This window comes from Leuciscus leuciscus (assembly GCF_965113295.1).
Source record: "Leuciscus leuciscus genome assembly, chromosome: 18".
Classification (NCBI taxonomy): domain Eukaryota; kingdom Metazoa; phylum Chordata; class Actinopteri; order Cypriniformes; family Leuciscidae; genus Leuciscus; species Leuciscus leuciscus.
Genome location: NC_138742.1, coordinates 31286679 through 31304765, shown reverse-complemented (window position 1 = coordinate 31304765; position 18087 = coordinate 31286679). Strand labels below are relative to the sequence as shown.

The following is an 18087-nucleotide window of genomic DNA, read 5'->3' as shown; positions in this document are numbered from 1 at the left end:
ATGCTGGCGACATTGGTGAGCGGAGAGGAAGATCTCGGACCAGAAGCATGCACAAAACCTCAATCTTTGGCTCTGGTTTCGGGAGGAGATCACCTCTCGCCGTCCCAGCTCAATGATGTAGTCAAGTTGCAAGCAGAATTTGCGGATGTGTTCTCGCCCCTGCCTGGTCGAACGGACCTCATTCAGCGCCACATTGAGACAGAGCCAGGTATCGTAGTGCGCAGCCGGCCAAATAGATTACCTGAGCACAAAAAAAGGGTCGTTCAGTCTGAATAAGAGGCAATGCTAGAGATGGGAGTGATAGAGGAATCCAATAGTTTTGGTACCCAAAACGGACGGCTCCTTCTGATTCTGTGTGGATTACCGCAAGGTGAATGCTGTGTCGAAATTTGACACATATCCAAGATCAGTAAATTCACTGATCTAAGAAAATGATTCATACAACATAAATATCAGTTTACCCTATATGTTTACTTTCTTCACTGGCACAGATGAAAATGAAAAGACTATTAGTCAAAGCTCAGCTTCAGGAAAGGAAGAGAAAGGGATATTATATAGATATCCAAGATAAGGAGACTGGGATAAAAAGAAGAGTGATGGAGAGAGGAGAGAGTAGGTATTGACAAATAATCTACTGACCACTGACATAGTTTTTCTGGCTTTCAAATGTCTTAAAATGTCCACATATGTAGATCAGAGAAATCTAAATTTTCTCGGGGGAGGGTGTCCCCGAACCACCCTAACTCAATTTGAGACCTCTGTGATTATAAATCCCTGCCTATATGGCCCTGTGGATACTCACCCAATATACATAAAGTTAGGGTGATATTCAATGACTTAACCCGTGATATAAGATTATGGCCATATTGCCCATCTCTCAGTCATCCATTCCCTGTGTGACTTGCAAAGGCACATCAACAAATCTCTTGCGTTTGGTTTGGTCACACCACAAGGTGACCTCAAAGCTTCAGCACTGCCACTCCGAGATCGATTGCAATGTCTGAAGTAAAACACGCCCCCCTCATTACCATACGGACAAAGAAATTTTGAAATAAATAAATGTGGAAATAAATAAATGTAGACATAAATACAAATATACATAAAGAAATGTGGAAATATATAAAAGTGGAAATAAATGTATAAATAAATGAAAACAAATAAATGTGGAAGAAATACAATTATACATAAATAATGAAATACATGTACTGTATAAAATGTCATCATTATGAATTGTTAGTTTTAGTTTTCATTGACCTTCTGTTGGTTATGGACTCTGGAGTCAGGGAGCTGATTGAGACGCACCCTGTGGATTTGGTTCCTTTGCCATGTCTTGTTCTCATTGGTTTATGGTCTTGTCATGTGGTTTTCAGTTGTGTCTTCACAGAAGGCTTGTTTGAGATGAGCAAAATCTGCGCAGAACCGATCGCCGGTGATCACCGCGAGATGCATGCCGGTTAGAAATGTGTCCTAGAGCGGTCCGCCTTGCTCTGATGTCATGCTGACATATGTCAAAAAACCTCTCGCGATCGCAAGGCGGACGTGTCGAATTCTGCAGTCGAGCGCAGTTGCTCTCCACTGACTGCGCTGATCAAAAGCACGATGGCAAACGACTTGCTGACGACACAGCAACAACATACTTGTTCTCTTTTAAATTGTTTGATTTTAAAACTCTGATCTCATGTTTTTATGTGTATAAATTAAGTGTTAGTATTCCCAAACTCTCTGACAGTGTGATTTATGGGTTATTTGATTGTTGTCATATTTATAAAAATATATATAAAACATGTCTGTAATTAAAGTAAAAATGATTGATAAACACATCTTTGGTATGTTGCCTAATTAAATGGGTGTCTTGTTCATTATAATGATTTTTATATAAAAGCAACAGAACTTAAATTACATCCAGTTTATTAGCAACACTGGTCACGAGCGTGAATCCCTTGAATCCCACGATATCCATATTTGATCTCACAGGTGTCAGATCCACTGCGAGAAGAGAGAACTGTCCGTCTTGCCTGCGCTTTTTTCACTCCTCCCCTCACTGCATCCGCCTACTCTCGCATTCATTTCAGGCGAGGCAAGGCGCATCTCAAACAAGCCTATTGGTTAATGGTGTTGCTTACTTTCAGGTGTGTCTTGTTATGTGATTAGTCCTTGTGTATATATAGGCATCGAGTTCCCTTAGATTCTTGTCAAGCTTTGTTCTCTGTAACTGCTGTTTGGTGAGTCTCATGTTTATGCTTCTCTATTTGTAGTCATGTATTGTTTATTTTGTATTTGTTTGTTCAGTAAATTGCACTTGGATTAACCTGTGCTAAATTGAACAATATAAGGGTGTTGTAATGGAATTCAGTCCTTTTCTGCAATAATTTGAGTGAAAATTTGTCTTTTGGAATCTTGTTTTTGTTATAAATACTGTGTGCTCACGTGTCCCTTTAAAATAATTCCAGGGCTTTCCTTCTGTTCACACATTCAACATGCTGGTGAAAAAGCTGAGCTGGATCACTTGTAAGTACTAATTTAGAACCAATTCAATGCATGATTTAAAATGTTTCAACTTGTTTTTATTGGATTTTCAGTGCTGCTGTTTCTGTATCAACATGGTAAGGCAATACTGACTAATACATGTTTTGTCTGATTAAATGAATACTTTCAAGTACAGAACGTTTAAGTAATCTTACTTCCGATTCCTCTCTGCAGGTGCAGAAGCAAAAAAAATTGTGGTATGTGAAGGAGAATCTGCACATCTCACCTGTGGTGAGTAATTAGTCATATGTTTGGCTTTTGTTCCTAAATGCAACCGTATGAGTGCAGGGAACGGGGTCATACGGGGATCTGGAGCCTTTGTGTCTCCAACCACATGGAATGTCCTTAAACTACCACAATTCTGTGTCTTTTCTTTAAACAATAGATTCGGGTTTCATAAAGGTCAATCAAGCCAACTATGGGCGGACTTGTTCCAAAACGTGCATTAGTGGGAAACCAGCTAATCAGATCTCAAATACACGCTGCAAAACAGCAGAGTCCCTCTCTATAATGTCTGCTCGGTAGGTTTAACTGATTGCATAGGAAAATGTACAACTTCATTTTATACATTAAGCACAATAGCTTTAATATACAGACAATATGAATCTTAAGTACTTGTCATTGTCTGTCCATGAATCAGGTGTGATGGTAGTACGTGCTGTACGGTTCCTGCAGTGAACTCTGTTTTCTCTGATCCTTGTTATGGAACTTATAAATACCTGGATCTGTCTTATGACTGTGTCCCAGCAAGTAAGTAACTTCCATCGTAAATTAAGCTGAATATTTTATAAATTAAGGTGTAGCAAATGAGTAAAAATATTTGAATATCTTGTACTGGTAGTTACTGTATATTTCTGACCTCTGCTCCCCTTCCACCCAAATAAAATGTAGAAAGAAGTGTAACCTGTGAAAATAGTCAAAGCGTCATTAAGTGTGGTAAGTTCTCCTCTTTCTGTATGTTCTTTTACTATGCTGAGGTTAGTGTACAGCCTCCAGTCCACAATACAAACAATCATTCAGGAAATTCTCACCAAGTGTCTGTGTATCAAAAGGTAAAGGTGTTATTTATGTTCATCATGCCAATTATGGAAGACGAGATCTCGTAACCTGCCCTCATGAATTCGCAACCAGTCCAGACTGTTACTCCCCTCAGACCAGCAGCCTGCGTTCCAGGTACTTCATCTACAGTCACTTTAGGGTTCACTATCTTTTATTATTTTATTTTTTTTACATATTCAATACATCAAAGGGTAAGTGTACATTTGAGACCATTATCCTGTTTATTAAATGGCTACTTAATATGGACAAAGAAACATTCATTTTTAGTTTACATTTTTGAGAGGCTGTAGAATGATGCTAATAGACAATCTCTCTTTCCTCTAACTTTTCCAATTTTGTTTTCTTAAGGTGTGATGGGAAGAAGTCTTGTCAACTAAATGCTTCAAATTCTGTCTTCTCTGATCCATGTGTGGGTGTTTATAAGTATCTGGAAGTGACATACTGCTGTAAATGATATTGACCGTCCTGCCACAAATGTACCTTGTGTCCTGATCATGGCAAATGACAATGAAAGCAAAAAAAAGTAAATATTACAAATAAAGTGGAATGCAGATGCTTTAAAAATGGTCTGAGAATTTCAGTGCAAAAACAACCTGTTTCTAAATGCTTTTATCAATCCTGAAATGTTTTCTGAAAACATCTACAATGGCTGAAAAAATAAATTAACAAGGGTCAAGAACCCAACTAAAGTAAACACTGATCACCATGATGGTAACATCAAACGAAACGATTCATCAACATATACACCTCTGTTAATTCTCAATAAGAGCTTATGTAATTATCTGACAGAAATAAAGTCTGTCTGGTTGGTCACAAGTGAAACTGGTAATGCTGTTTAATCCAACTGAAGATAAATGACATTAAATCTCTTCAGAGGAGATTTCATCTAAGACTGTGGCCGAAGAAGTTGTAGTTTGTGCTCTTATTGGTCTTTCAGTGTGTTCACAGCAGGTGTTTGAATGATTGAAATGTTTCCAGAACCTCATACTAACCTTTAAATAACATTAACATCCAGGAAACTGGACAATATGTTCTTGGAATGTTACAAATCAATATTCCTAGAATGTTGAATTGTTAATCAAAAATAGGTTGAAAGAACATTTGAGGAATGTCTTTTTAAAACGCGTTCCTCTAACGTCAAGAAAACTGGACTGTTGTTTTTACGTTCCCAGAACCAACACTGAATATTTGGAGAACATTCTTATAACAACTCTGTTAGCTGGGTAGAAGTAAGGTGTATTCATCTGAAGTTGCTGATCTACCGTGTGTCAGGAAAGGATGAAGTTAACCGGGATTTCTGAATGTCTCTCATTCCTGTGTTCTAACTTGAGCACAGGCTTGTAAGTTTGAAGAGGAGATGATCTCTCCAACTCATTCATGTGTTCAGACTCTCCAGATGTTGAGAAAGATTTAGATCTTTAGCCACAGAATTGAGTATTTATGCTACTTTACCTTTATGTTGGTCCTTCTCTGGTTGATCTACCCAGTTCTGACCTCGACCATGCTTACCATTACCTGATTCAGATGCTGGTCAGGGAGAGGAATTAGGCCTTGTTGCAGAGATTTCAAAGGACCTTTCAAGAGCCATTCTGATGAAGGAACTCCTGGAAGCATGCGAATCTTGTCCAGAGTTGTCCAAGCTGCATGCCCAAATCACACAAGGTTGGCCTAAAACACAGAAACAAATGGATTCAACGATCAGGGCGTACTTTCAGATCAGGCATGAACTAGCTGTGGATGATAAGTATATCTTGAGAGGGCAGAGACTAGTTGTGCCAGCTGCTTTGCGCTCTAAATTCATTCACTTATCACATGAGGGGCACCAGGGAGTGGTATGAACTAAGCAACGGCTAAGAGACTTGTACTGGTGGCCACGTATGGACTATGTTGTGCATTCAACCATTGCTTCTTGTTCCGCCTGTCAAAACCGTCTGGACGTGTCCAGCCCCATTGCAGCCAGTGGACCTGCCAGATTGTCCATTTCAGAAAGTTGCAATAGATATCATAGGACCTTTCGAGAGAGCCACACAAGACTCAAGGGAGTCAAGGGAAGCATCTGAGAGTCTTGCATGACGCCAATGCATGCCCCTAGGCTGAGCCACCAAAGGCTGAAAGCTGTCTGGTGAGCACTAGTACAGAAGTTCTCTACCTGGACAGACCATCGGCCCACTCTCGTGTACTGCTGAAAGTCGTCAGAGTTCTCCTGCGCAACAGGGACAGGACACTAGACACTTACGCAGTTCTGAATGATGGTTCAGAACACACAATTCTCATCCCCGAGGCAGTTGATAAATTGGGCTTGCAGAAGAAGCCTGAGGACCTTGCTCTCTGCACGATTAGGCAGGAAGTCCAAACCCTGAAGGGAGCTGCTGTCTCGTTCAAAATCTCATCCTCTACCAATCCCAAGTGAACATTTCGGATAGTGGAGGCCTTCACCTCTCAACGCTTGGGTCTAGCGGACCACTCCTACCCCATCGCCAGCTTGAAGAGGAAGTACAAGCACCTGGCAGATCTTCCCCTCGAGACATTCGATCACGTTAAGCCACTCGTGTTAATTGGTGCTGACTACCCCCATCTACTTAACCCTATCAAACCGGTGAAAATGGGCCCTCCTGGTGGTCCGGCAGCCATTCGCTCGAGACAGGGATGGACGTTTCAAGGACCCGCACACCTTACCCAGTGGGCACAGAGCACCCAGCAGTGTCTCTTTTCTAGTGTCTTACCCCAGATGACGGAGCTGATGCAGAATGTGGAGAAACTTTGGAAGATGGATATACTGCCATACCAGAGTGGTAAACTGGCAATGAGATCGAAGCAGGATAAGGAAGCGGTGGAGCTCCTAGAGGCCAAGACAAGGCGAGTACAGGTTGCAGGCGTCCACAGATATGCCACGCCCCTGCTATGGATGCCCCACTCCAAGCTCAAAGGAAGCCGTCCTACCTAGCCTCAGAAGTCTGGAGAGACGCTTGGCCCGGGACCCCCTACGAGGCGACGAGTACTGTGCAGCAATTCGCAAGCTGGTGGAGACGGGAGAGGTTAAGAAGATTGACTTAAGGGAAGCCTCAGCCACTGATGAGTCGTGGTATATACCCCACCACTTATTGAGCCATAACGGAAAAGTCGTTTGGTCTTTAACTGCTCCTTCCAATTCCGAGGTCGAAAGCTCAATGATACCCTCCTTCCTGGACCAACATTGGGATGAGGCCTTCCTGGCCTCTCTTCTGGGCATTTTACTGCGCTTCAGGGAGCATGCAATAGCAGTCAGTGGTGACATCAGAGGCATGTTCCACCAAGTTCAGCTCTTAACAGAAGACTGCTGGCCACTTCTCAGGTTTATCTGGAGGGACATGAAGCGTGAAAACCCCCTAATGTCTTTGAGTGGCAGGTCTTACCATTTGGCACTGCATGTTCACAGCAATGGTTTTTGCACTATGAACCTGGTCTTTCAGAGCCTGCCCTCGGACTTAGCTGGCATTGGGAGACAGACACCTTAGGTTACAAGAGCCGACCTCTAGAGTATGGAGCACTCACAATGAGGAATGTTTACAAGGTGCTTGCCCGACAATACGACCCCTTGGGATTCATTGCACCTTACACGACCCACGCCAAGATGATCGTCCAAAGCATGTGGGACAAGCCGTGTGACTGGGATGACCCACTTATCCCTCAAGATCTTTAGAAAGCTTGGAAGGAGTGGGAATCAGAGTTACACCTGCTGCCACGCATCTCATTATCCCGACACTATGCTTCGGCTCAGACCGATCAGATGGTTGCTTCCAGACAGATCCACGTGCTCAGTGACACCTCTGAAAGGACCTACAGGTCAGTCTCTTATCTGAGAACAGAAGATACCCAGGGACAGATTTACCTGGCATTCCTCGCGGCTAGATCTAGGGTAGCGCCCCAGCGACAGCATTCCATTTCCACACGGGGAAACTTTTGTAAAAGAAACACACACACACAAACAAATGCACGTCTCTTTGTAGTCTCAGAGAAGCTGTTTTTTCAGCAGCATCCACAACAACAACAAGACATGTTTTTGCGCAAGTGCACTTTCTAAATGAAGGCGGATTGTATGAAATGGATCAATTAAAAAACGTTGTTTATTAACGAGCTGTAGTCACGCACTGACAGAAATGCAGTTCAAGTTAACGGCATAGTTCGCACTGCATACTGAATCTGGCTGCAAAGAGCACGAGGGAGAGACGCAGCAGGGCACAGATCGTGACGCGCGTCTCTCTATATGAAGTAAATGGGAGCGGGAATTCACCGCATTATGAACTCAGCACTTGAGGGAGTTAACACTGTACGCAATACCCCCAACCTCACACCAAATGTCAGGCCCTGTAGATAGGCTAGCCTATAAAGATAATTTAGTAAGCAGAAATGTGAAATGTACCTCAGCATATTAGAGGAAGATGCTGATATCTATGAAGGTAATATGATGCCATAAAGAATCGCATGCGCATGGTAAGATTTGTGAAAGTGTACATAAGATTGCAAGCGTAAATTAAATTTGCATGCGCAAGAGAAGATTTGTAAAGGTGTAAATTGCCTTTCAAGTGTAAGAAAAAAATGCAGCTTCATGCTAACACAAAATAAATAGGATCTGTATTCCTCTGACTTCCATTTTTCCACACTTACACTTTTGGCACGGTTTTTGCGCACAAATACGGCCAAAAGCATTGCAGGCCTGTGAACAGCAATTTGCAACCGAAAGCAAAAGAGTCAGGAACTGCAAAACAGATTAATTACGTAAAATCAAACTTAGTGTAAAAAAATAAACTGTTAAAAATGTCTAAATTACTTGTGTGCATGGGGCAAAAAAGTTCCCGAAATAACCCGATTTGTACAGTTGCGTCTTTCTTTTACCTGTGCTTCCAGGTTTGGCATGATTCTCTCACTCATTGAGTTTTGCAAGTGAGAGAGGAGGGTGGGTCTACCTTCTTCAAGTAGCCAATCAGATGAGCTTCTCGCTAACTCTAGGTTTACTCTTATCTGATTGGTTCAACAAACACGCCAGTCACCAGAACACATCTTTATCTTCATTTGGCTCAGAAACGTTCTCGTTGCCGAAATGGTACTTTTAATGCACACTCTAGCTGCTGCATTTTGGACCAGCTGTAGTTTATTTGCTGCATAATACTGCATAATATATGCATTGTTACTGAAATCTTTTGGAAGATTTATAGGCTGCTATAGGTTATTGTTATAGCTTGTGCCTACAAGGCACAACAAACATGGTGTTCATTATATTGTATATTGTTGGAAACATTTGTGTGTGTGTGTATTCTGTGAATTTTAAAAAGCAATTTTAACCAGAAAAATCAAAAATTTATTCCCAAAATCGTGCAGGCCTAGTTTCTCTTGATACCAGTATGTTCACTTTTTTTCTTTTCTTTCAGGGACCAGATGCAACTGAGTCCTGCTGACTTCAACATTCACATGAGTCACTTTACATGAACATGGAAATGAAAGGTATGTACAATGTTTTTAGGAATGGCACAAAGGTTTCTGTCTTTGGATCATTGTTTTCAATGTGCTCTTTTGTCATTTGTTGTGTATCTTTGGATTATGTTGTGTTGTAAATAAATCCAAACAATCTAAAAGCCATTATTTTTTAAATCTCCTCATTCTTTGTGCAAGGTTGCTCTGAATGACAGGGCCTGATCGCTCCTAACAGGGCCGTTAGGGGAGTGTCTTTGTCTTTCTCAGGTGTTAAAGCCTTACATATTCATGAGATGATCAAGCCTCTTCGCATATGGCTTTCTCACACAAAAAAAACGTCTTAGAAATTTTAAATCAATATATTGTCTTATCTGAATGAGCAGTCAGGGTGATTTTCACATAGTTTTGGAGCAAATATTCTAGGCTACGTGATACAATTTTCAAAAGTCTTGTGAAGAAATAATCAGTATGGGTTTCATGGCCTTATTTCAGTGACAATTTTTTTTTGTATTTTCACAAACCACGCATAAATGTCATTATCCCAAAACTACAAACTTTTACACACATGCTGCTGATATATTATTGTAGCAGAGTTTGTGCTAAAAACAGTGTAATATGACTTTAGCCATGACAATGTCACAAGTAACAGAAATAAGCACAAATGTCAGAGCATGTCAGAACACCTCCAGGGCCAGAAAACAGTTCAGACCCCAGAGGGTTAAGGGTGCAGGGAAACCACACATAATAGCATTACAATAATCTAGCCTTGATGTCATGAACGCATTAACTAATTGTTTCGCATTTGTCATTGAGAGCATTGATATATTTTTAAGATGGAAATTTTTTACAGATATTAGACACGTGTTGGAGCCGTATTTAGAATTTTGTGCACTACCAGAAATATGAACTTGTAGAATTTTTATTTATAAATTTATACATTTTATTTATGTATAAATTTATTTATTATGTATTACAAAACATTATGATTTAAATGTACAAGGGAATTTTATGTTTAATGTTTAATACTTGGACTAACCTGGTCAAGTAAATTTATTGGCTCCTCCTCCTTGACGCGTCACGACTCACTCGTGAGTGCAGGTGTTAATAATTGAGTAGAATTGTTTGGCAGAGACAGGTTAGAGTGTGGAGAGCAACGGTTTCTTCAATCGCATGAATCACATGCTATGGTATCGCTGTTCACAAGTCAAGTCAAGTCAAGTCAAGTCACCTTTATTTATATAGCGCTTTTTACAATACAGATTGTATCAAAGCAGCTTCACATTGATAACATGAAAATAATACAACAAAGTTTGTTTCTAGAAGAAAATTGCATCATCGTCCACCCATAATAAGGCAGATCAATAATATTGTTGAATATTAAATGTCCCCAACTAAGCAAGCCAAAAGCCAAGGCAATAGTGGCAAGGAACCAAAACTCCATCAGGTGACAGAATGGAGAAAAAAACCTTGGGAGAACCCAGGCTCAGTCGGGGGCCAGTTCTCCTCTGGCCAACGAGCGGACAGTGTATGATTATGATCCAGGCAGTGTTACAGGTCAGAAGTCAGATTGGTCGTGTCGATGAGGCCTTCACAGGGCTGATGAGGCTGGCACTTCAGGATGCGTCATGGTTAGGTCCAGGTGCAGATCCACCATCTGATCTGGATACGGCCGAGGTCCACCTCAATTCAGGAAACGGAGAGTCTTGTTGACACATCAGGACTGCATTGTCGTCGAGTCCAGGCGATGATCCTTCTTCAGATCTGGATACGGCCTGGATCCGACGGACTGCGGTAAACCTCGGTATAAACAGAGAGACCAATATTAGCGTATACGTCGTTCTTCTTATGATGTAACGAGTACATCAGGATTTATGGGAAGTGCTCCCGGTTCCGGCTGGCCTAATCTATGCAGCCTATTATGGAATTATAGAAGTCTATAATGTTTTATGTGTATGCTAGGTCAAAAAGATGTGTTTTAGTCTAGCTTTCTGCTTGCCGGACAATGTTAGGAAGATTGTTCCAAAGTGTTGGTGCTAAATAGGAAAAGGATCTACCGCCAGCAGTCGATTTTGATATTCTAGGTATTATCAACTGGCCGGAATTTTGAGATCGCAATAGACGTGAAGGACTATAATGCGTTAAGAGCTCCCTCAAGTACTGCGGAGCTAAACCATTTAGTGCTTTGTAAGTAATCAGCAATATTTTAAAATTTATACGATGTTTAATAGGGAGCCAGTGCAGTGTTGACAGAACTGGGCTAATATGGTCATACTTCTTAGTTCTGGTAAGAACTCGAGCTGCTGCGTTTTGGACCAGCTGTAGTTTATTTATTAAGCGTGCAGGGCAACCACCCAGTAGAGCATTACAATAATCTAGCATTGAGGTCATGAACGCATTAACTAACTGTTCCGCATTTGTCAATGAGAGCATATGACGTAATTTAGATACATTTTTAAGAAGGAGAAATGCGGTTCTACAGATACTAGACACGTGACTTTCAAATGAAAGATTGATATCAAAGAGCACACCCAGGTTCCTAACGGACGATGAAGACTTAACAGAGCAGCCATCAAGTGTTAGACAGTATTCTAGGTTATTACGTGAGGATGTTTTTTGTCCAATAATTAGAATCTCTGTTTTTTTCAGAATTAAGTAGTAAGAAATTACTAGTCATCCAATTTTTTATATCAGCTATGCATTCCGTTAATTTTGTGAATTGGTAAGTTTCATCTGGGCGTGAAGAAATATAGAGCTGAGTATCATCAGCATAACAGTGAAAACTAATGCCATGCTTCCTAATGATATCTCCTAAGGGTAGCATGTACAGAGTGATTCACTATTCACACTGATAGTGTTTTCTTGGATGTTTACCAAGACCGGCGTTGAATCCCTACATGACAATGAGTGTTCACGCCCCCTGCAGCACACAAGTTAACATTCTCCAGTGACATCACTAGTTGGGAGGCAATGTCTCGTTGAATGTTACCTGCGTGGCCATCAAATTCAAGTACTGTGGGACACTGGCTCTCAAGTATGTGTCATTGATGAAGTGTGGAAACAGATATACTTACCAGAAGTCCCATTGAGAGATGTTTCCAACATTCTTGAGACTCCACATACATTGAATCGTGTGGCTGTCAATGCCATTGATATCCCCTATATTGGATATGTTGAAGTGGCATTCAGATTATCATCACAGGGATCTCACATAGCTGAACTCGTCATTCCGATGCTTGTAGCCAGGGGTCAAAATCTCTCTCACCCTATCGTCGGTTTCAATGTGATAGAACAAATTGTGAGCTCCATTGAACAAGCACAACAAACACTGAAAACAAAAACCTACTCGAGAGAACAGTAAAAGCTGCATTTGCAAGCCTCAAATAGAAGCAAAGTCCAGGCATTCATTCAACTCGTGAGTGCAGAGAGCTCATGTGAATACACAGTAAACACCACGAAAGGGCATGTGAGCATCCCTAAACGTAGTACTGTGCAGGTCTCAGGCAGCGTGTACATGCAGCCAGTTAAAGAGGACAGCACACTCCTTTTTGAACCTGATGTGAATCCCCGGTGGACGGATGGGCTTGAATTCACCAAAAGTTTAGTGAGGCTAAAAAAGGGGGCTTCAACAAATATCACGATTGAGGAGTACAATGACACTGATCATGATGTAACTCTGATGGACCAGACTCTGATCGGCACAGTACAGTTTGTCAAGAATGTCTTACCTGCTAGTATGTTTGAGGTACCATCAAACCCTACTTCTGTTGGGGTATGTCACATCCAGACTGCAGATAACCGTTGCAACCATGATGAAACCATAATGAAAGAGTGCTCTGAGGAGTTGTCGTCAGATGTAATAGGTGCAACAATTCAGGCTGTAGAAGCTCAAGAAGGACTCAGCATTCCATGGTCAGTTTCAACGAACTGTTCATCAATTGAAGCTGGTCCAGCAGCTCCGACAATAACTCCTTTGTCTGTAAATGAGATCAGAGAAGCTCAAATGAATGACCTGGATATTAATCCTGTATATCAATGCAAGCTGTCTGGAACAAAACCACAAGTGAAACAGCTAAAGACATACAGTATACAAACAAAATGCCTCTTTCGTGAATGGGAAAAACTTACCATTAATAAGGATAGTATCCTTTGCCGAACCACTTCCACCCGCACACAGTTGATCCTGCCAGAGAAATATAAAGGAATAGTCTTGCAAGAGCTTCACGATGAAATGGGCCATGAAGGTACCGATCGCACTCTCTCAATCATTTGTGAACGTTTCTTTTGGCCATATATGCAGGCAGACATTGAGCACTATGTCACAAAAACATGCAGATACCTAAAACAGAAAAAGCCCTGTTACGAGAGCCTCACTGACAAACATTATTACAACCCAGCCATTTGAATTGATTTCTATTGACATTCTCCACTTAGACTGCTGCAAAGGAGGTTTTTTGAGTATATACTGGTGGTAGTAGATCATTTCATCCGATTCGCCCAAGCATACGCCACTACTTCCAAATCAAATCTTCAATGATTTCGTCTTAAAATTTTGCTTCCCTTCTCGCATCCACCATGATCAAGGTGGAGAGTTTGAGAATCAGTTGTTTGAACAGCTCCAAAAGTACTGCGGCATCACAGGCTCCAGAACAACACCGTATCATCCACAAGGCAATGGCCAAGCCGAGCGTTTTAACAGAACCCTGCTACAAATGTTACGAACTCTCACAGAAAGTCAAAAGTCAAACTGTAAAGATTCCCTGAATAAGCTACTGTATGCTTATAATTGTACCCGCTCTGAAGTTACAGGGTTTTCTCCTTTTTACCTGCTATATGGAAGGTCTCCAAGGCTGCCTGTTGATATGTTGTTTGGACTGGATTCAGAAACAACTTCCTGTAATCAGAAAGAGTATGTACAGAAATGGAAACATGGAATGGATGAGGCATACAAAATAGTGAGAGTGTGCTCAAAAATCTGCCGACAGGAGCAAAAAGAACTTTGACAACAAGGTGAGGAGTACCACACTGCAGCCAGGTGGAGGACCTGGTAAACTTCGCAATTTCTGGGAAGATAGCATCCATATATTTGTGCGACAGATGGGTGGTGAGCTTCCAATTTATGAAGTTAAGCCAGAAAAGGGAAAGGGACGATCCAGAGTCCTCCATCGCAACTTATTAATGCCTTGTGACCACCTGCCTCTTGAAACTGCCCCGTGTTCAAAAGTCAGACAGAAAGAAGAGCTGAAAAAGCCTCAAATTAACTATGTGGTGTCTGATGAGGAGAGTGAAGATACAAGGGAAACTCACCAAGAGTACTTACCTATGATGGACTTGGTACACCGACTTATGATGTTAGGCAACTAAATGGGATCTTGCAGACACCACAACAAAACGTACCTTACGTGTCTGCACAGTGTCTGTAGACATGGTTGCCACCTGTTCAGCAATACTATTACCAGTTGCCTTGTGTATGGAGTCCACTAAATGGGGACCATGAACTGTTAAACTTGCATTGAGACTGTGAACTTGAAACCTAAGGATTCTTTGCATGATAAACTGTTACAGTCTGGCACCTTAAGAACAAATGGACTGTTTTGGCTGAACATTGCCTTTAACAGTCATTGAACTTTGAAATTGAGAAAACTATGGACTGTTTGCTGTATGGACTGTAGTTTTGAGAGGATATTGAACTCTTGAAAGTCAAAGGAAATATGGACTGTTGTTTCGTTCATTTTCACTTCACTCGTTCCAGAAAGTGAACTATTAAGTTCGGGATGATCCATGGACTGTTAAAATGCTGAACAGTTAAAAGAACTCTTGCAGTACAAAAAAATAGTGTGGAACGCAAAAGGGACTGAAAGACTCTTGTATTAAAAGAGAATGGTAATGTCGAGATGACATTGATTTTTGTAGGGGAGTGTGTGACAGATTGAAATATGTATTTGTGTGTGACAGATTGAAATATGTATTTTATAAGTCCCTCAATCTGTAAAACATTGACAGCACTATAGTCACGCTTTGAATGTGTGTAAAAAGGTTTATAAAATGTAAATAATGAATTGGTATGTAATTTTGGGTTAATCTGCGATCTATTAATTTGGTACAATGCGACGTGCAATCGATTACCCTTGTCTTGTTGAACACTAGGGGGAGAACTCACTGGGTTTTTCCATTCCACATAAAGTTCACAGTGGGGAAACACCGAGCGAGTTTTGAGGTTTATCTTCTCCCCCTCTATTCAGGTATTAATTCCAATGATTTGTTAATTTTATGTTGTATAATGTTTAAGCAGAGGTGTAAAGTCCTCCTCAGTATTTTGTTCCAATCACCTGGATTTGCTAATTCAGACAGGAGAGAGAACTAATTAGTGAAATCAGCTGACTGAGTTCATGGGTGGAATAAACATATGGCAGGACTTCTACTCATTGGCCCCTGGATTTCCTACGTCTGTGTTTAAGAGTGTACAGATGTGAGTATTCTAGCGATTAAGTTTTGAGTTAAATATTTTAAAGCTCATTAGTTCAGAGGTGCATGAGCTCGGAGCTCCATTTTGAGCATTAATGGCGTGAGGCCTACATAAGGGCGTGAGACCACATACTGTATAACTTAGTGTTTTGACATCGACAACCACAACCTAAAAGTGCATTTTACCTCAAACTTGCGACTAGTTAACTTTCTAAAGAAGGCGTAATCGCTTCTTGGGTCGACATTAACACACTGACAAAATTATATTCAGAATTTAAAATATTTTTATACCACTTTTTAATGTGTGATTGTGTAAAGGTGTTCACGAGATAGAGATACCAACCTTTCGCGAACTTGCTTTCAACGTCGAACGAACACTCGTTCTCATGGAGACGCGGTGTGCACGGAGGGGATGGGGCTGTGTGTGTGTGTGTGTGTGCGCGCGCGCATGTGAGTGAGTGACAGAGTGACAGAGAGATGGAGGGAGAGCAGGGAAAGGAAATGTAGCTGAACGAATACGCTGCGTGTTTTAACCCTCTGAGGTCTGAGCTGTTTTCTGGGCCATGGAGGTGTTCTGACATGCTCTGACATTTGTGCTTATTTCTGTTACTAGTGACATTTTCATGGCTAAAGTCTGATTACACTGTATTCAGCACAAACTCTGCCACAATAATATATCAGCAGCATGTATGTAAAAGTTTGTAGTTTTGAGATAATGACATTTATGCGTGGTTTGTGAAAATACAAAAAAAAATTCTCACTGAAATAAGGCCATGAAACCCATACTGATTATTTCTTCACAAGACTTTTGAAAATTGTATGACATAGCCTAGAATATTTGCTCCAAAACTATGTGAAAATCACCCTGACTGCTCATTCAGATAAGACAATATATTGATTTAAAATTTCTAAGACGTGTTTTGTGTGACAAAGCCATATGCGAAGAGGCGTGATCATCTCATGAATATGTAAGGATTAAACACCTGAGAAAGACAAAGACACTCCCCTAACTGCCCTATTAGGAGCGATCAGGCCCTGTCATTCAGAGCAACCTTGCACAAAGAATGAGGAGATTTAAAAAAGAATGGCTTTTAGATTGTTTGGATTTATTTACAGCACAACACAATCCAAAAATACAAATGACAAAAGAGCACATTGAAAACAATGATCCAAAGACAGAGACCTTTGTGCCATTCCTAAAAACATTGTACATACCTTTAATTTCCAAGGTGTTTGATTTTCACTTTACCATGTTCATATACAGAGACTCATGTGAATGTTGAAGTCAGCAGGACTCAGTTGCATCTGGTCCCTGAAAGAAAAAAAAAAAAGAAAAAACTGTGAACATAATGATATCAAGAGAAACTATAGGGCTGCACGATTTTGGGAATAGATTTTAGATTTTTCTGGTTAAAATTTCTTTTTAAAATTCACAGAATACACACACACACACACACGTTTCCAACAATATATAATGAACACCAGGTTTGTTGTGCCTTGTAGGCATAGGCTACGCAGTGCTGCATAAAATAATAATAACAATAAATTAAATCTTCCAAAAGATTTCAAGAACAACTACGCTAGAGAAAAATATATTGATTATCATATGTTACTTCAAATGTTTCCATTCGTTATGATGATATGAAATGAGATAATAGTAAAAACATAAAGCCTAATGTTTGCGATCTGGTCACCCGATTATCAGCGAATTTAACAATATTACTCCATTAGTTATTCTATTAAAATGTCTCATTGATATATTTGACACATTCATAATCATTACTTTTGCCGGTTCTTTGTGACAGCTGTTATGTTATTGGCAGTGTCACCCTCCGGTTACATGAACGCGTCGCCGCATCAGCACCAGAACATGGAGATTTTATTTTGGAGAATAATCGCACAACCTATTCGATATTCTATAATTAAATAAACTAATCGAATATCCAAAATTCGTGACTCATCCCTTCATGGAATCTCTTGTTTCTTTTCCCAAATCTTCACTCACGTCTCACTCACCCATTTTCTAAAGGGATTATACACGTTTCTTCATTGGTTCGCTTTTAATTAGGCCTATTCGTATTCTTTACTGTGGTAAAGTAGAAAAACGCTGTAGGACAGATAGCCTACATTTGTACTTGCATGTCAAATTCTTTTTAACACAGTTTGTGCTTGTTATATTAGACATAGGGCACGTCAAGTTTAGTTGTAAAGCGCGTTTCACACGCGCGGGTGATTTTTAGTTTCACTTTCTCTGGCAGCGCAATCTCAAACATAGCCTAAATATCTCGCCCTTGTGGAGGATAAAATTCGCTCTTCAGACCAATTTACATCAAGTAGAAAACACGAAGATATCATAAAGAGATTGATGGTCTCTTTCCTGCTCGTGTCCCACATCCCTCTCAAAGCGCAGAGTGGTAGGCTATATCACGCGTCTTTGTGTGGACATATAAAACGAGTTATTATTTTTTTATTTTTTTAAATAACCCCCCAACCACCGCCGGTAGTTGGTCCATTACCGCGGTGGTAAAAAAAAAAACTGCCACCGTCACAGCCCTAAATATACTAAATATAATAAGATAACCTTGTTTGAAA

General features: G+C 40.6%; 1 protein-coding gene across 1 annotated transcript; it reads left to right on the top strand.

The window, feature by feature from the left end:
* Positions 1-4118, top strand: LOC309480278 (L-rhamnose-binding lectin CSL3-like; the record flags this gene model as incomplete). Its single annotated transcript, XM_082144689.1, has 10 exons — positions 1-208; positions 882-953; positions 1385-1453; positions 2580-2603; positions 2701-2757; positions 2912-3047; positions 3167-3276; positions 3418-3462; positions 3579-3699; positions 3934-4118. 10 exons carry the CDS (start codon positions 1-3, stop codon positions 4037-4039), a joined length of 948 nt encoding a protein of 315 aa, XP_082000815.1. The 3' UTR covers positions 4040-4118.
* Between the last annotated feature and the right edge of the window lie 13969 nt (positions 4119-18087).